This window comes from Syngnathoides biaculeatus, chromosome 6 (genome assembly GCF_019802595.1).
Source record: "Syngnathoides biaculeatus isolate LvHL_M chromosome 6, ASM1980259v1, whole genome shotgun sequence".
Classification (NCBI taxonomy): domain Eukaryota; kingdom Metazoa; phylum Chordata; class Actinopteri; order Syngnathiformes; family Syngnathidae; genus Syngnathoides; species Syngnathoides biaculeatus.
Genome location: NC_084645.1, coordinates 8,228,821 through 8,248,954, shown reverse-complemented (window position 1 = coordinate 8,248,954; position 20,134 = coordinate 8,228,821). Strand labels below are relative to the sequence as shown.

General features: G+C 39.9%; 1 protein-coding gene across 3 annotated transcripts in view; it reads right to left on the bottom strand.

Annotated features, from left to right (window-relative positions):
* The window catches only part of ckap5 (cytoskeleton associated protein 5), a 108,300-nt gene that overhangs the window by 24,278 nt on the left and 63,888 nt on the right, over positions 1 to 20,134 (bottom strand). For 2 of the 3 annotated variants that reach the window (XM_061821761.1, XM_061821763.1), the window contains exons 26-35: positions 17,156 to 17,238; positions 16,605 to 16,715; positions 15,988 to 16,110; positions 15,582 to 15,731; positions 14,847 to 15,050; positions 14,638 to 14,773; positions 14,333 to 14,526; positions 14,072 to 14,247; positions 5,609 to 5,782; positions 5,393 to 5,513 (exon numbers count right to left, since the gene is read on the bottom strand). In XM_061821761.1, the coding sequence (XP_061677745.1) occupies positions 5,393 to 5,513; positions 5,609 to 5,782; positions 14,072 to 14,247; positions 14,333 to 14,526; positions 14,638 to 14,773; positions 14,847 to 15,050; positions 15,582 to 15,731; positions 15,988 to 16,110; positions 16,605 to 16,715; positions 17,156 to 17,238 (1,472 nt within the window). The remainder of the gene's footprint in view (positions 1 to 5,392; positions 5,514 to 5,608; positions 5,783 to 14,071; positions 14,248 to 14,332; positions 14,527 to 14,637; positions 14,774 to 14,846; positions 15,051 to 15,581; positions 15,732 to 15,987; positions 16,111 to 16,604; positions 16,716 to 17,155; positions 17,239 to 20,134) is intronic. The other variant, XM_061821762.1, reaches the window with a different exon arrangement.

The window sequence follows — 20,134 nt, the reverse complement described above, 5'->3', positions numbered from 1 at the left end:
GCCCAACCTTGAGCAGTGACATTATTATGGCAGGGGAATGATCCTAGGAGGTAACTTGCCTTAGGCTTCATGCCCATTTGGGTCATCCATGGCAAATAAGTCCGAAGGGAGGGACAAGACTAAGATTGACTCCAATAACCCCTGTGATGAACAAAAAGGATAGACGTGAGTCACCAAGGCCACCAGGGCTCAAAGGCAAGCGCCTGGAACTCAGGCCTGCACTTATGGGATCCTGCCTGGCACACCCGGAAAGGGTAACATTAGGTTCAAACCACCAGTATGAGGGGCCCACAGGGGTCAGGTCAGGTGCAGTATGAGCTGGAGGGTGGCCAAAGGGGACATTGCCGACCTGATCCACGGCTACAGAAGCTGGCTCCAGGCACGTCACCTCACTGGCAGGGAAGGAGCCCAATTCAATTATGAAATTCCAACTAGATATATAGTCAGGTTTGCCTCCACACACAGTGAAGAAAATAACTATTTGAACACTCTGCTATATTGAAAGTTCTCCAACTTAGAAATCATGGAGAGGTCTGAATTTTTTATCGTAAGTGCATGCCCTCTGTGAGAGAGATAATCAAAAGAAAAATCCAGAAATCAAAATGTATGATTTTTTAAGAATTTGTGACAGCTGCAAATAAGTATTTGAACAGCTGAGAAAAACAATATTTTGTAGAGTAGCCTTTGCTTGCAATTACAGAAGACAAACGTTTCCTGTAGTTGTTCACCAGGTTTGCATACACTGCAGGAGTGATTTTGGTCCACTCCTCCACACAGATCTGACAGGTTTCTGGGCCGTCACTGAGAAACGGAGTTTCAGCGCCCTCCAAAGATTTTCTATTGGGTTTAGGTCTGGAGACTGGCTAGGCCACTCCAGACCCTTGATATGCTTCTTACGGAGCCACTCCTTTGTTTTCCTGGCTGTGTGCTTTGGGTCATTGTCATGTTGAAAGACCAAGCCACGACCCATCTTCAATGCTCTGACTGAGGGAAAGAGGTTGTTCCCCAAAATCTCAATATATACGCGGTCTTCCTCTCCTTAATACAGTGCAGTCATCCTATCCCATGTGCAGAAAAACACCCCAAAGCATGATGCTACCACCCCCATGCTTCACAGTAGTGATGGTGTTCTTGGGATGGAACTCATCATTTGTCTTCCTCCAAACATGTGTTAGTGGAATTATGAGCCAAAAATTCCATTTTGGTCTCATCTGACCATAAAACCTTCTTCCATGACTTCCGTGTATCATCCAATTGGTCTTTGGCAAACTTAACAGGGGCCTTGACATGTACTGGTTTAAGCAGGGGTACCTTCCGTGCCATGCATGATTTCAAACCATGATGTCTTAGTGTATTACTAACAGCCACCTTGGAAACGGTGGTCCCAGCTCTTTTCAGGTCATTGACCAAGTCCTGCCATGTAGTCCTGGGATGGTTCCTTCCCTTTCTAAGGATCATTGAGACCCCGCGAGGTGATATCTTGCATGGGGCTCCACTCTGAGATTGACCGTCATGTTTAGCTTCTTCTACTTTCTAGTGATTGCGCCAATAGTAGACCTTTTTTCCCCACCAAGCTGCTTGGCAAATTCTCCGTAGCCCTTTCCAGCCATGTGGATTTGTACAATTTTGTCTCTGGTGTCCTTGGACAGCTTTTTGGTCTTGGCCATGTTACAAGTTTGAGTCTTACTGATTGTATGGGGTGGACAGATGTCTTTATGCAGCTAACGACCTCACACAGGTGCATCTGATTCAGGATAATAGATGGAGTGGAGTTGGACTCTTAAAGGCGGACTAACAGGTCTTTGAGGGTCAGAATTCTAGCTGATAGACAGGTGTTCAAATACTTATTTGCAGCTGTATCACAAAAATGGTTTGAGTACAAATGGACATTGTTAACCAGAAGTCATAGTTTGCCTTTTTGGCCAGTGGAATTCCCGAGGGAGCTGATGGGTACCCTCTCCCCAAGCAAAATGCAGCTTTGTTGGTCATTGAGGAAAAAACTCAAGACACGGGAGGAGTTTGTTGAGGCCATGGAGAAAATGGACAGCTTTGAGGAAATTCTGGCACACCATCGGGTGTCTTAGGTGAGATTACGTCTCTCGGCTTGCCTGGGAACGCCTTCGGATCCCTCAGAACGGCTGGAGAAACTGGCTGGTGCCCCTGTGACCTGGCCTCAGGCGAAGAAAATAGATCTATGGATGGATGGATATTTTGGCTATGATGGACCTGCTGTGAGTCTCTCTCTCTCTCTCTCTCTCTCTCTCTCTCACTATGACAATTCTCTCCGGTAGAGTTGCATGATTATTGCCAAAATAGAATATTTTATTCATTATTTTATTCAATATTGTAATTAATAATCCAGACTATTCATGTTTGGGAAAATATTTTTACTGCACTACTTTCCAACAAACGATATGGAACAGCTTAAGTGCAAAATTAATCTTAGTGAAAATTAAAATGTAAAGAAGCTAAACCCTCTTTACAAAACAAATGGACCATCATAAAAAATTTACTCCCAAAAATTCTACTTTATCACGGGCTAAATAAATATGCTATTAAAAAGTACAGTTTGAAATTGTAACTTAATGGAAACAAATCCAGTTCCATAAAACATTAGCAATTGGCTGTAAGCACTGACTATTCATTTGAAAATCCCTTTGAATACAGAATTACAGTGCTTTATTGGTGAAAAGATAACTAACCCTGAAGAAATCCCACTCACATTGGTCAGTCATGCACAATCACAAACTTTGAAGAACTCAGCAGTTGAGAATTCCATTTCTACTCACTACTAGCTTTATTTTATTTATTCATTCATTCATTTCTGACTGCAGCCAAGCCAGACAAAGTTGAAATCAAGCCAGCCGGTACAGGGATTGTACCTCCTCGCCAACATGCTGAGAGGACCAACTTCAAATTCAAAGCTTCATACATTACTACATTGGACATCAATTCCTTTTTAAGCTTTTATTTTGAAGTTGGCAACAGAGTGGAGTGCTGGCCCTGCATGAAGCAGTCACCATACCTTCGCCACCTGGTGGAAGGCTGGGTAAGTTGCAAATGAAGCACTAGTCATATCCACCAGTGCCTACCTCTTAAATGAAATAAATTTAAAAATCTAAAAATCTCAGCCGATAATGCGCATTTAATAATATACAATATAATATAAAAATATAAATGCATGGCAGCTCAGCTTCCTCACAGTCCCTGCAGACGTGCCTGTTCGTGTTAATCGTGTGAATTTGTCAGCAAATGTACTTTCAATCATGTAAGCACATTCAGTGACCTTATGTATTAAATGCACTGTATATGTAATGCTGCCGGTGCCTTGAACTAACTCCTGCTAGTGGACAATGTGAAGTCTTTAGCTCAAAGCTAACACCTAGCTGGCTGCTAATTTGCCATGTCAACCATAACGGTGATTCTGGGGAGAGGTTTAACCATTTGAAATATGCCTGCTAGTATATATAATAATAGGGAAATTGGGAAAAGTAAGAAGTGTTTTGTAAGAGTAAAATTCAGTTTTATTGCAAAGAAGGACACACGTTGAGGTGATGGCTAGAAAATTGGGCGCGAACAACAAGCAACACAACATTCAGTCTAAAACTGGATGGAAATAATGGCCATTTATTTTTTATGCTAGGAGGAGGAGCAGGCATCTGCATATGAATACGAGAATGAGAGCAACACTAACGCAATGGAGAGAACACAAAGCTCTTCGCAGCCGTGTCGAGAGATTCAGCTCTCTACTGGCACATGACACTCGTGAACTGGTGGCCAGTAGCTGCGTTTCGGTTAGCGAGATGTGTACATCAACGAGTCATTGATTGATAGGTGTAAAGGTGACGCAACCCGGTGGTTGATGTGACTGTTTTGTTTCAATTCAGTTCCTGGCCAGTGAAAGGGACAGAGTGATTTTCTTTGTATGGCTTTTGCAGCATGGATATTATGCTTCTTCAGTATTCCTGCTCGTAAGCGATAGAATTTCCATCTGATATATAGTCCTCTTATGACTTGAAATATCAAGCGTATCAGCATTTAATTTTTAGTCAATCTTCTGGTATCTGGTAAGCATCGAGATTTCATATAGTATCGATCATTCCCCATGCCACTGCCACTGGTGTAATGGTAGTCTCATCACAGCACACGCTGTCCTCCTATTGTTGTTGTATTTGTGTGTATTTTTGCTTTGAAACAAAGACTATGTACACAAGTCAGGACCTTTGCATTTAGAATTACGCTGCTAAAAATTACCATTACGAAAAGCAAACTAAAGCTCTCTCAGCTGAGAGACATTGTATCCCGCCGTGCTGCTAATTTTATAAGATATCACAGAATAGAATGCAAAAATGGAACGGTCTGGAGTCGTCTAACGATTCAAATTTATGTAGAATATTTCAACGAAATATTCAAACAGACAAGGTGATAGAAAAAAAAAATATTTTATTTTTCTCACTCTCACGTCTCCCGATGTTCTCTGTGTTTTTATGAACAGATAGCATTGGGTTTCCATGATTATGATGAATCAAATGAAAAAATAGTAACGATAGGACTTGAACAGAAACTTTGCACTAAAAAGTCAGAGTAAAGTAAAGCAACATTTTGTTTCTTTTAGTTTTATCATTTGTTTGGTTTGTTCTATTTCTGCTTGCATGACAACTAAGGACACTTATGGCATTATTTTCTATGTACCAGTAACTACAGGTAAAAGGCCAACGTACAGTAAGTAAGTTTCTTTCGGCTTGTCCCTTTCGGGGTCGCCACAGCGTGTCATCTCAGATGAACGCACATATGTTTGGCACAATTTTTATGCCGGATGCCCTTCCTGACGCAACCCTTCTCAGGGAGTGGAGAAAAGGCCAACGTACAGTATATTAGTTTATTTCAAGGATAAAAGAGGAGAAAATGGAGACCCACAAGGCAATCTTTATTCTGGCGAGATAGGTGCTGGCCGACATTTACTAAAAAAAAAAAAAAAAGAACATCCTTCTTATCATAAATGTATTCAGCTAGTAGGAACAAGCCTTGCATAGTATTCTTGGGTAAAACTTGTGATCCATGAAATCTTGCCAGAATTTCTTGACTTCTGCTCTAACTAGGCCCAAAATAAATTATTACCAAATGTACTAAGACTAATATACCATCTGATTATATGCAGCAGTCTGCTCTGGGAAAATTCTGTGAATTATTGTTTTCTGGGTCTGAGCATCCACTGTCGTGTAGCTCTTCATTTACTTAGAAACGATCAATGGGAAGCATGCTGTAAATAACACTTTCCATGGGTGATGCAAATTGGATCTCCACAGAATTAAATTAGCCTATTAAAAAGAAACATTTGCAGTCATAGCGCTTGAAAAATCCCATAAAATCAAGGTCAAGCAGTGATCATTACCTGTGCAAGTGCCTGTATGCTGGTGTTGATGTCCCCACTAGCCACCTGAGAGATGACAAAGTTTATTGTGGACGCAGTGCTGTTATGGAGGTCATCAAATTGTGGGGAAACTGTACACATCCTTGTGTGACAAAACATAGCAGCATTGAAATCAACATCAGGTTCATGCTCAAGACCTATTCCAGATATATTGTAATGGACGTGAGTCAGACTTACTTGGGCTCAGGGATTACAATAGGTTCCAAAAGTTCATCAAGCTTGTGCTGAACAAGGTCAGGCAGCTCATTTACTCTGCTCCGGTCCATCTCAATCATGTCCAGATCTAACTGGAACTCCTTGGGAATGGGCATGTGAGAGGACTCGCTTTGCTGGGCATTCTGACGGGCTTGGCTGGGAAGAGAACGCTATGTCAGGTTAATTGTGTTACTCATCAGTAAAGCAGAGTGAATAATTTAATTTATTAGTTTATTACATGGGTCTACTTTTCATTTAACTTTTAATGCATATTTTTTGCAGCATTAGTAGTTTTAAACAGTCTCCATAAAAGAGACTAGCGAGTTGTGACTATACAGTGGGTACACAAAGTATTCAAGACCCTCTTAAATTTCTCTTTTATATTGCAGCTATTTGCAAAAACGATATTGAGGGGTGGGTGGGAATAAATGTCTACAAAGTACCCCGTATTGACAGAAAAAAACAGCAGAATTTTTTGCTGATTAAAATAGAAAAACTAAAATATCACAGCCATAACTATTCAGACCCTTTGATCAATGTTTAGTACAAGCACCCTTTTGTGCTAATGCAGCCTTGAATCTTTTGGGGAATGCTGAAACAGGTTTTTCCACCTGGATTTGGGGATCCTCTGCCATTCTTCCTGGCAGATCCATTCCAGTTCTGCCAGGTTTGATGGTGAACATTGGAGAGCCATTTTCAAGTCTTCCCAGAAATATTCATTTGGGTTTAGATCATGGCTGTGGCTGGGTTATTCAAGAACAGCCACTCCTTCAATATTTTAGCTCTGTGTTTAGGGCCATTTTCTTGATTGAAGGTGAAACCTCGGCTCAGTCTGAAGTTCTGAGTACTCTGAAGAAGGTTTTTGTCCAGGATGACCCTGGACTTGAATTCATCATCTTTTCTTCAATTGCAACCAGTCTTCCTCTCCCTGCAGCTGAAAACCCCTCACAACATGATCCTGCCACCACCATGCTTCGCTGTTGGGACTGCATTCGTCATGTGATGAGTATTGCCTGGTTTTGCCCACACGTTCCACTTTGGATTAACGTATTTTCGCGACCATAAGGTACACCATAATAAAAGGTAGTTTTTCACAGTTTTTGTATTTAACACATAAAAGCGCACTGTGTTACTGGACGAGGGCACGGTAAAACATGCTACCTACCATGCTACATACAGTGGTATTTAGGAGGCAGTGGGGAACAATTGCACTTTTACTTTTGTAAACAAAGTGCAACTTCCTACAAAATGACAGGTGAAGTCAAGTAAGTCAGTGTCATTCAAACAGTCACGTTGAAACTAAAAATGATCACCACAGCAAACAGAATAGCATAACTAGCAAATAAAAAAAAAAAATTGGCAAAACATGCACTCTAAACACTATTTACATCCTTAGTGCCACAAAGTAGCATGCCGGGGGATGCTTCCAGCATGACCAGCATACTTTGCAGCACGAAGGATGTAAATAGCGTTTAAAGCATGTTTTTAGTCAATTATTTCTTCACCCATTGTTTTATTATCTGCTAGTTACGCTATTCTGCTATTATCCTATTCAATATGGTACTGTGAGTGCGAACGACATGTTGACAAATGACTTGCCTCCATGTGTCATTGTATGGGTAGCGTGAGCTTGTTCTTCTACTTACAAAAATAAAAGTGCAATTGTTCATCACTGCCTTGTGAATGCCATCATGCTGTATCATGGATCCATAAATGTTATGTGATCAGTGTGTTTGGTTGTACTTTATTGACGTAGTCAATCAACATTTAAAGATTTTGGAACTCTGCACATACATAAGGTGCGCAGTATTATACACTGCCCCGTCCATTTGAGAAGATATAAGATTTTTAAGTGTGCCTTAATATGAAAATACAGTAAGACCAGAAATTTCTCTTGTTCTCATTAGACCAGAGTATCTTATTTCTTATTATCTTGGAGTCCTTCAGGTGTTGAGTTCGCAAACACCATATGGGCTTTCATGTGTCACTGAGGAGATGCTTCCATCTTCCAGCTTCTCAGCCATAAAGCCCCGACTGGTGGAGGGCTGCAGTGATGGTTGATTTTTGAGAACTTTGGCCAAGCCCCCGAGTGCATTGCTGGAGTTCATAGAGAATGATCATTCAGTTCTTTTTGACCTCTCTCACAAAGGCTCTTCTCCCCCAATTGTTGTTTGGCCAAACATCCAGCTCTTAGAAGGGTTCGACTTGTCCCAAACATATTCCATTTAAGGATTACAGAGGCCACTGTGCTGTAAGGAGCCTTAAGTGCATTAGAATTTTTTTTATAAACTTGGTCAGATCTGTGCTTTGCCACAATTTTGTCTGAGCTGTTCAGGCAGTTCCTTTAACGTCATGATTCTCATTTGCTGACATGCAATGTGAGCTGTCAGGTCTTATATAGACAGGGGTGTGGCTTTCCTAATCAAGTCCTATTAGTATGATCAAACAGCTGTACTCCAGTGAAGATGTAAAAGCCTTTTAAGGATGATTATTAGAAATTGATAGCACCTGAGTTAATATATGAGTCACAAGAAAGGGTTTAAATAGTTATGGCTTCATGATATTTCAGTTTCTTATTAAATCAGGAAAAATTTCAGCAATTCGTTTTTTCTGTAAATATGGAGTAGCGTATGTACATGAGGAAAAAAATAAAATGATTTGAACAAATGGCTGCAATATAAATATAAATTAAAGGGGGTCTAAAAACTTTCCATACCTGCTATAGTTCCTGCTAAGAAACGCACAACGAGCAGAATAATTCTCATTTTTGTGAGATAGGAAATAACCCCAGACCACCATGTTCCTTTGTTCATGGCATGAAAAGAAGCAGACTTAACATACCAGCAACCATCTGATTGTAAAAGATGCACATGAGGCTGTGTGGCTCTCCTGTAGAGACAGTGGAACCTCTAAAAATTGAATGTTTTGATTCCATATTGTTCTATAACACCCCCCCCCCACACACACACACACACACACACTAGGAACTCGTGTAATAAAGTCATTCATTCCAGGCTCATAAATATAACTGTACAAGGGATGATTTAAGTAAAATTTTAAGATTCGTGAGTCATGTCTAACACCGTGTTGAGGTGGTTCTCAAAGTTTACACTAAGTACTACCTCAAGAAATACTTAGCTGTTAAGTATCACCATAAGGAGTTAAAAAAAAAAAAAAAAAAAACCTTGTGGTTCCAATTTTCCGACAGAGTCTAAAAATTCCTGCTGACCAACATTTTTACACCGTGTAATAAATGGGAGGGGCATGGTTCTCCACGGCCACGCCACACGTGCATATACGGAAGCACTGAGTTATGCTGGGTGTTTGACAGGAGCCACAGCAGGTGGCGGCATGGCCATGTGCCATTTCCTTGTGCGCATTGATTACATTGTGCATTTAAGCCTGTTTTTTCATGCCACTTGTTGCCAGATTGTTTGGTGTGTGTATAAGCATGTGTGTTCACGAGCGTCAGCTAGTGTAACTGCCTAATTTCCTGTCATAGCGTGACAGAGCCATATCAAGTCAAGTTACATTTTCACGTTTTGCCATGTCCGATTTTTGTTTCATATTTTTTGGACCACATCATCATGAAGTCTGATTTTGTTATGCAGGAAAGAGACCGAATTAACAAGAATTGACAAGAAATTGGCGGCACCATGTGCTGGAGACTGAGTAAAAATATTTTGTAAAAAAAAAAAAAAAAACAGTTACTGATCTTAGTTCTGAAATATAAGAAATCTGAACATTTTTTTTGTTTGGCCTAATGAACAACAATAGAACACAGTAGCATAATACAGCCTACCACTGAGTCAATGGCACTGATCACTGACAAAGACATGCCTATTTATACATTGCAAAACATGGATTTAGCAACATTTTCTTAACTTTTGACCAGAGGTATGCACTTTGAAATATTTAGCCAACGTTGCCTTAACAACTCTAAATGACAGAGCTAGAAGAGATGGCGTATTACAAAGGTCATATGGAGCAGCTGAGTCATCCAGCTCTACAGATTGCTTTATGATAAATAGTAGTGATGCACAGAAATTTTGGCATAAAAAGAAAAAGCCCAAAAGTGCATTTTAGGCTTAGGACATTATAACAATATATATACATTTTGTACCTAAGTCACAGAGTTGCCCACGAGCTTGTACACAAGAATTTTCTATCAACAAGCAATGCCAATTGGGCTTTTTCGACTACGTGGTTGATTTGACTGGATGTTGGTAAGTGTCTTGTGGTCATGAAGTCGTTTGTATGCCTTGTGCTGGACCACCTCAAAAGCGTCAAAGGTCCCCAGCTGGACCACTGAAGTTTGCAGCTCATGCTAACAGGTCTGCGGATTATCCCGTTAACATGGGTCTGCACTTTATTCTTGAACATCTCGGCAGCGAGGGAACCTATGTTAGGATCCTGTTCGTGGACTTAAGCTCTGTGTTGAACACTATCATCCCTGAACTCCTCTTTCAGGTTTTCCAGATCAACATCGAGCCTGCCATCTGCCAGTGGATCTACAACTTCTTGACAGGCAGGATACAGCAGATGAGGCGGGGGGACACCACCTCATCCATGTGCACTATTAGCACCAGGGAACCCCACAGTTGTGTCCTCTCCCCTCTGCTCTTCTCGCTCTACACAAACGACTGCACCACAAGGCACCAGACACTCTGCTCTTCTCACTCTACACAAACGACTGCACCACAAGGCACCCGACTGTCAAACTACTGAAGTTCGCAGATGACACCAGTCATCGGCCTCATCAAAGACGGTGACGAGTCTGCGTATTGACAGGAAGTGGCGAGACTGGAGCTTTGATCTGGCCAACACAACCTGGCGTTGAACACTGTTAAGACTGTAGAAATTGATTGTAGACTTCAGGAGGCATTCTTCACCGCAGAATCTCCCTCACGCTGTCCAACTGTCTTTTGTCAACCGTCGAGACATACGTTCTTTGAAAATACAGTCTCAGAGGTTACCTTAATTGCCTGGCTCATCAATTATTTCTCCACAGTTCCCAAACCTCCGAACATCACCCTTGTTCTTAAAAATTTGCACCACAGTTACTCTTTTTACCCTTAAAGCCCAACGTCTTACATGTGGTTACTACTGTACTGTACAGTAGTTGGTAGTTAAGGCCCACTGGGTCATATTTGACCCATTATCTAAACCGGAAGTTATTTAGTAAATTTTTCCAAATGTGATGTTTTTGTATTCATTTGATGCTTATTGAATAATTTAGTTAGTACATGAAATTTTAACAGAGTATTTGGATGTCTTGGGTTCTCTAGGGTTAAAAATTTGCAACAACACACTTTCATTCCTTAGGTATGTTCTTCCCCGCTTCAATTCTGTTTAACAACCTTGTCCCAGAGTCCACAGTCACATCTCCTAGATGCTTCCATACATGCCCGGTCAGTGCACGTGTTAAATGCTGCCAATGAAGGACTAAAGTACTTGGAGGTTCCTGAACCATAGTTTTTAAGACACCATGTGGACACCGCTGACCCCTGATAGCCAGTGACCAAATGGGAATAAGCTTTGATATTAGAAGTGTAAACATGAGGTATCAAAAGCAAAAATGAACTTCTGTTCAAAACGGTAATTTTGATTTATTTCTTTGTAGTACAAATAAAATGAATTACTGAATTGACACTGTAATTCCAAATGTTACATTGAATCATACTACACAGTGCACCATCTATTGAATGAAGAAAATCCAAGTCAGAAAGATGGTCCATTTACATTAAGATGATAACATTGTATTTTATCTTGTTTTCTAAGGACACAGACACAAGAGGAGGAGGAAGAGGTACTCACATTCTATAAGTGCGATACATAATTCTGTTCCGGAAAGGAAGGCAAAAAGAAAAAGGAGGAAATCACAGGAAAAAAAGATGAGTTAAGAGGGATGCTGGCAGGAGACCCACCTTCCAGCCAAAAGGCACACAATGCTTGCTTTTCACTCTCAGAGTCTGCTAAGTAAGTGCAGTATATGGACAAAAATATAGTTATGGGGTTAAGACACTGACAGGGGCCAAGACACAGACAGGAATTCAAACAGAAAAATATATCTGTCTCCCCTTGGGAGATTTAAATCTTTTGAGAAGACAACAGAGGATTTTGGAAAGCGTGACAGAAATCTTGTCTATTTTTTCAGAACAGCATTGGATAAGTCACAACTCCCATACAACAATAGTTCATATCTTAAAGTTTCTGGACTTGGTTAAAATCAGGGCTCTAAATTCTAACTTCATTCAACCACCTATTTCTTTTGGCAACAAGAAAATTCAAAATTGTCCACATAAGATAGACATTAGATCTGTTTTGTACATTTCATACACTAACTCAATGTGCGTCACACGATGAAAAGCATTTAAAAGGAAGAAAAAAATGTAAATATCATGAAGTGATTGTCTCAAAATACTTATTCCATATGCTGTACAGTTGAAACCACCTTTACATACACTTAATAAAAATATCCCCCCCTCCTCATGAAATCAGACTAAACTTGTGTTTCAGGTCAAATGCATTATTAAAATTGTTTGATATATTCCAAAATCATAAAATATTATTTGGGGATTTTTTTAATGTTCTTCAAAGTCAAACATTTACATACAGTGAGATTATGATTTTAAACCATTTTGGAAAAACCATATGTAATTTCATTGGACGTTTCTGATGAGTTTATGTTTACTAACAACAATTAACAGCCTCCGGGATTGTAGCCCCCATATTTGCCCAATTAACTAGTGCAGGCATTTCTCAGATGAGAAATGACAACCTCTTGTAGTGTGACAATCCATGGCCAACCAACCATTTGGTCTTCCGTTAGCCTTATGGGGCAAAAATTAAGTCTAGCATGTTTGATGTTTTGGAATATCTTCCATGTTACTGTGACAAAAACAGCTCTCCAACAGCAGACCTCATCGAGCAATTCGATTAAACATTGTGACCAGCATGATCGTATCCCGTTGTCAACATTTATCCACGTGCACAAACCAATGCTTACCTAATCGTTAGCACATGATTCAACAACGCTGCGATATTTACGTACAAAAATTTGTGCTATCATTGGTTTGCTAGGCTCCATAATGTTGCTGGGATATTTTCTGGTCGCCGATAGTGTTTGACAAAATAAAAGCCAATAATCATAATGGAGATGATACGGTGGTCTTGGAATATACATCGCATACTGTTACGACTGTGTGACCGAGATAGAGCGGGATTTTACAGCAGTAGAGTAACAAAGAGCAATTGTTAAAAACCAAACATCTAGTAATCCGATCCAAGAGACACCTGTGGATTATTATATTATTTCAACCAATGAGAGCATGTGTGGATTTATCTCATGAGCTGATTGACTGCAGATCATCGAAGCCTCACCTTGCAACTTCCATTCCACCCTTTCCCTTGTCCTTCCTTTCCGGCTATGCTGTTGACTGTCTAACCTCTCGTGTTCACAATAGCGCCAAAGCGCTGTGTTGATGCGAAACCTTCTTCCGAAATGCCCAATAAGAAGAGGAAGAATTACGATCAGCGAAAAGGTAACATTTTGGATGAGCAAAGACGGCAGAAGTTGTGCTTTTGTGGTGTAACTAAAGTGTTTTTCCAGTGTATGTAAATTTATGCCTTGAACTGCAACTGAGAATGCACTTTAGTGATGGGGAATCATAATGAGAATTCGGTAGATGCAGCCTAATATTATTGCCTTTTATGGATAAACCGTATTTGTTTAAGAAATTGCCATTTGTGATAGCAATTTTAATAGTGTTAGGGTTAGCCTTGAAGTTTTTTTTTTTTCATTTTGTTTTTATAATTATATCTTAGAGACTGGACCGAAAAGTAGTCCAATAAAAATAAAATTTCCCCTCACATAATGAATAATATCAATTAATAATCATGATTAAAATATTTATGAAAATAACTGCTACTTTTGCTATAATCATGCATATTTGATATAAGTAAGCAAGCAAGTAGCAAAAATGTTAATGCTGTATGTAGCATTAGAACCTGACAATTATATTATTCACAACTAAAAACTTCTTAATCTTCCATGAGCGGGACAATTTTTTTTTTTTAATTTGGGTCTTGCACACATGCAAAAGCACTCAGTCTAGTTCAATTTATTTATTTTCCTATATATTTTGTACAGGTCAGTAAAAATTCAAATTGTTGATCTTATTATGTGTGTGTGTGTGTGTGTATATATATATATATATATATATATATATATATATATATATATTTTTTTTTTTTTTTGGGTAATTTTTTTTTTCCTGATTTACTTTCATTTACATACACTTTAAAATTAGCATTTAAAAACAGCCCAAAAAAGATTAGAATCCAAATCAGACCCAGCCATATTCTCAAATGTCCATTCCTTGCTTCATTTAACAACTATTCATGGTGCAAATGTTCCTCTCCACACACGCTATAGTGACCTACTTGAGTTTGTTGGGGTCTTCCTGTGCAGACTTGCGAAGGAATGTGCCATTGGGGTTAGCTGGGTGATCTCTTTGAGACCGTTCATTTGCACTCTGCCTGGCTGGAGTGGCAGCTGTTTTCTTCGCTGAAGAACGTTTTATCCTCTCCTCCAACATGCTCATGTCCTTCTCTGACAACTGGGCAAGATATAAGGCAGAGAGCAAGGTTCAATTTGGAGTTGAGTTTTATTTAAGACCAGACTACGCCAATCCTCAAACTTACATTTCCAATGAGTTTATAGACTTGGTCTCCACAGACGTTGTAGACAGCCACTACTGTGTTCAGGGCAGCATTTCGGACAGAAGTATCTCGATCACCAATATGAACAGCAATCTCTTTCAGAGACTTGGCTGGAGTTGGTTGGCATACAATCATTCCATAGCCTTCTATCAAACATCCCAACTCCTCCAGACATTCTTAACATATGAAACCAAAGAAACATTGTAAGAAAACATGCACGCATAACAGAAATAAAATTTGAGCAATTTCATCCAACAATAGCAAACTAGAAGATTATAGTGACCTACCAGCTCTTTGTTTCGAGTTTTTAGACTTGGTACCATCCATTAGGTAAGGAAAGACCTTAGATGCAGGGTAAACCTTACATAGCACGGTTAGTATTGCCCGAACATCTTTGCGAACCACGTCTTTTGACTCTCCAACCTTAGAGAATGTAGAAAACAAGAATTCATTCACAGAGAAGAAGCTTGTCTTGCAAAGTGTGGTGTGTGCTGACCTTGAGTAGAAGGTAAGGGACAAAGGAGTTTGCCTCATACTCTGTGAGATTATAGTTCTCCCTATCAAGCATGGCAAAGAGCAGCTTCAAATACTCCAGCACCTTCATCAGGACTGTTGTGTTGGTGTCAAAGAAGCGCAGAGTGAACCATTTAAGAATTAAATCCAGACAACTGATGGTGGCATCACTCTCATTCTCCAGCCTCTGACAACACAAGTACAGTGACTGTTTTGATAATTCACACTTTAATTTGTCCATCCATAACAAAGATGCACAAGTACACACATGGACAAAATTGTTTGTACCTTTCTATAAATGAGAGAAAAGGTGGTTACACAAACAACTTGATTGACAAAGTAATGAAGATACAAATTCAATGAAAATCATCCAATCATCCACAGACTGATCAACTCCATGCCAGGCCATATTGCTGCAGTAATTCAGGCCAAAGGATCCCAAATAAGTAAGTGTTGTACATGCTCACACTTTTCATGTTTATGGTTTTCATTTGGCCAACAGAAATGTTTTTTTGTATCTGAGGTAATACTCAAATTTTCTGAGAGTCAGAATTTAGAATGTTCATTCACTGTACTGTATAATCAAAATTAAAAGAGCCTTGAAATATATAATTCTCTGGATTGAATATAATATACAAGTTTCCCTTTTGAATAAAATTACTGAAATCAAATTTTAATCATATTGTTAAATGACCAGCACCTTTACATGAGTCCTCACCTCAATCATAATGCTAATGGCCTTTACATGTCTCTGGAAATCAGGATGGAATAGTTCATCTTGGAGCCACTTGGCAAAGCAGGGAGACATCTGAGCTTTAAGCTGTTCCAAATATTCATCTCGAGGAGTGATGAAGTTCCACTTCAAAATCTATGAGGACAGAACAAGCAAGTCCAATGCCAAATGCCTGTGTCTCGTTCTATTACAATGTTGCAGAAATTATGATTCAGTGATACTGGTCACATTACACAATACTTTTATTTGAGATTTTGTACAAGAAATAAGAATATAACATTGCTGCAGGAGCATATTTTTGCCATTTATTCACTTAACACCTTGCAGAATACTGAATAAAAAGGGCTAACAGTTAAGTACTTTCTATTTAGATATCATTGCAGTCAGGTACCTTCAGTTGCTTTTCCTCTTTGATCCTCTGCTCCTTAGCATTGGGGATAAGGATGAAGAGGGGTCCAGACCTATCCTCGTCATCTTTCATGCCTTTAGCTGTAGGCTTCTTATTAGGTGCACTCTGAAAGTGAGGCAAGGTCTAAATGTCACACATTTTTATAAATCCATTTACTGTTTAACAAAACATATCACACTGAAAAAGAAATTTGGAAGTGGCAGACAGAACAGCTGGAAACTGCTGACGTTCCTACACATGCAACAACTCAATTCATGCAGTGAAAAGCATGCAAGCAATTTGAAGAATATTTTGTCAAAAGGAAAATAATTTAATCAAAACTTGCGTGGATAGGTTAGTAAGCTTTTACTTAAGAAAGAAGAGTGCATTATTTTGATTATACATTTAAATGGTTACACCACCGTGAAGGATTATGGGCTGAGGATTGGAGTGTCTACTATAAACACCAGGCCCATGTGTCACGAAGAACATTAAAGCTTCATGCACTTGTCTACATTGGCTGGACTTTATCTTTTGACTTTTAGAGCACACAGCAGTGTTTGATTAGTGGTAGTTGTGTAACAATTGTCTCATCAGGAGCACATCTGTTCCACATCTACCTGTTGACTGCCAGGAGCAGTCTTCCCTTTGTTGAGGGGCTTTTTATTAGCATTACTGTCCTTGTCCTTTGAGGGAGGGGTAAGGTCTGGTTCCTCAGGGGGAGACGGTTGCTGGGCGAACAGAAAAACCAAATAATAGTGCCAAATCAGTCAGGAACTGAGGGGTGACATATTACATCAACACTAGGAAATGTCTGAACAAAAATTCAGACAGGATATGTGTGACAACCAAAAATACTGGATTTGCTGTGATACAAACTATTGATTGCAAAATATTTAAATACTCTTCAAGAGTGTGGACAAAGTAATTATTGAGATTTCAAATTTCACTAATACAAGTACTCGTATTTGTTCCCCATTTAACTACACAATAGTGTATTACAATAACTACCTGAGCGTCAACACTGATAGAACTGGAAAATATGGTTGGACTCAAATAGACTTATTAAATATTCATGTTTTAATCGCAAACAAATGCCTATTACAAAAACAATCCCATAAAAATAATACAGACTCCTATTGTTTTTTAACAGGTGTGGATGCAAACATACCTTCTTAGGAGCTACTCCCGGTCTGACTTTTTTAGCTTCAGATTTATCGGCAACTTCCTCATAAACTGCCTGAGACCTGTAGGCTGGAGAAAATTTGAAAACATTTGTAAATTACACAAAGAGACTCTTACAGCACCAAATTATAACAGCCACTCTCTTGGGCAAAGCTATTAACTCTGAATCTTACGGACAACATATTTCAAGAAGACATACAGAAAAATATCTGAAATGTAAAATAAAAATGTAGCCTACTGCATTTAGTTTTGGGCTGTCTTATTAAAACAAGAGTGGAAGAGAGTTCAAACTCTCTCAAGAGGAATGGTACCAGTACTCAACCCATTTGTGGCAGTGAGCCCAACTATATCTAGAACTTCTCAACCTCATACACCAGCTTAAATCTTTCCCTGCCAGAGAGATGACATTCCACGTCCATAGAGGCAGTTTCTGCAGCTTGAGATTAGATCACCAAGGTCGCTGCCTTTGCCACCACCCTGCATGCACTACACCTAACCCCTATGGGCCCCTCCTAGAGGTGTTGAGACCATGCGAATGAGGACCTACGTTACCCTTTCATGCTGTATTAGGCAGGATCCAATGTGTGCAGAATGCTAAGACCAACTGCCCATGACCATCTCACAGGACACTTCTGGAACACCACTGTGCAATAGACATTTATGTGCTGGAATGCTGTGCAATCTCTTTTTCTTCTTCTTTTCCTTATAGCTTGTCCCAAGAGGGGTCACCACAGCGTGTCATCTTTTTCCATGTAAGCCTATATCCTGCATCCACTCACCTCACGTCTTCTCTCACAACATCCATCAACCTTCACTTTGGTCTTCCTGTCGCTCTTTTGCCTGGCAGCACCATCCTCAGCACCCTTCTGCCAATATACTCATTCTCTCGCCTCTGGACATGTCCAAACCATCAAAGTCTGCTCTCTCTAACCTTGTCTCAAAAACAAACTTTGGCTGTTCCTCTAAGGAGCTCATTTCTAATCCTATCCAACCTGCTCACTCCTAACGAGAACCTCAACATCTTAATTTCCGCTACCTCAAGCTCTGCTTCCTGTAGTTCCTTCAGAGCACAGTCTCTAATCCATACATCATGGCCACCCTCACCACTGTTTTATAAACTTCATCCTAGCAGATACTCTTCTGTATCATAGAACACTAGACACCTTCCGTCAACTGTTCCATCTCGCTTAGACCCATTTCTTCACATCCTTACTGCACTCACCATTGCTCTGTATTGTGGACTCCAAGTATTTGAAGTCGTCCACCCTTGCTATCACTTCTCCCTGTAGCCTCACACTTCCCCCTCCACCCCTCTCATTCACGCACATACAGTGTATATTCATTTTTACTTTGGCCAATCTTCATTCCTCTCTTTTCCAGTGCATGCCTCCATCTTTCTAATTGTTTGCCAACCTGCTCCCTGCTTTCACTGTAGATCACAATGTCATCTGCGAACATCATGGTTCAAGGGGAGTCCAGTCTAACCTCATCTGTCTGTATCCATTACCAGAGCAAACAGGAAGTGGCTCAGAGTGGATCCCTGATGCAGTCTCACCTCCATCTTGAACTCTTCTGTCACACCTACATCACACCTCACCACTGTTCTGCTGCCCTCATACATGTCCTGTACTATTCTAGTATACTTCTATGCAAGACGTATGGCTGTTTCAGCTCAAAAAAGTGTTTGTACTAAATACTGAGCAAAGGTTCTGAAAACTTGTGGCTGTGTGAAATTTGTTTTTGTTCTATAAATCTGCAAAAATTTCAACAATTCAGTTTTTTTAGTCAATTTGGGGTGCTCTACGTACACAGAAAAAAAATAAAAATGGCTTGTAAAATAACTGAAAAGGTTAAGACTGAATACTTTATCGACTAGATATGTAATATGATGAGGCACTCGTACAATACAGTTTTATAATGGCCCTCTGAGGTAATCCATAACTACAATTTGGCCTGTGACTAAACACACCTGAGACATCTGCTCTAGATCATCTAGACAGAAATAGCAGGTATTGTTTAAAAAAAGACCTGTTTTCCCATTTTTTTTTAGCTTATTTGTGCTGCTTTGTTCACATTAATTGTACTGGTGTAAGCAGTACTTGTAACTTCTGGTATGAATTACTGTAACCAATAAGAGACTACCTCAATGTCATGAAAACATTTGGTAGCACTTAAGGTGCCTGCATCTGTATTTTCACTTTTTTTATTTGCATTTTAGAAGTTTAGGAGCAGGGTTTAAATTATTCAGCCATGGAGTAAATGGGAAGAGAAATGGAGTAGGGGTTATTTTAAAGGAAGAGCTGGCCAAGAATGTCTTGGAGGTGAAGAGAGTATCAGAACGAGTGATGAGACTAAAATTTGAAATTGAGGGTGTTATGTATAATGTAACCACAGCAGCTATGCCCCACAGGTAGGATGTGGCCTAGAGTTGAAAGAGAAATTCTGGAAGAAACTAGATGAAGTAGTTCTGAGCATCCCAGACAGAGAGAGAGTTTTGATTGGTGCAGATTGTAATGGACATAATGGCGAAGGAAACAGGGGCGATGAAGAACTGATGGGTAAGTACGGCATCCAGGAAAGCAACTTTGAGGGACAGATGGTGGTGGACTTTGCACAAACGATGTAGATGCCTGTAGTGAACACTTATTTTCAAAAGAGGGAGGAACATATAGTGACCTAAAAGAGCGGAGGTAGAAGCACAGAGGTGGATTATATTTTGTGCAGACGATGTAATCTGAAGGAGGTTACTGACTGTAAAGTAGTGGTAGGGGAGAGTGTAGCTCGACAGCATAGGATGGTAGTATGTAGGATGATTCTGGTGGTGGGTAGGATGATTAAGAAGACAAAGGTAGAGCAGAGAACCATGTGGTGGAAGCTGAGAAAGGAAGAATGTTGTGCGGCCTTCCGGAAAGAGGTGAGACAGGCTCTCGATGGACAACCAAAGCTCCCGGAAGACTGGACGACG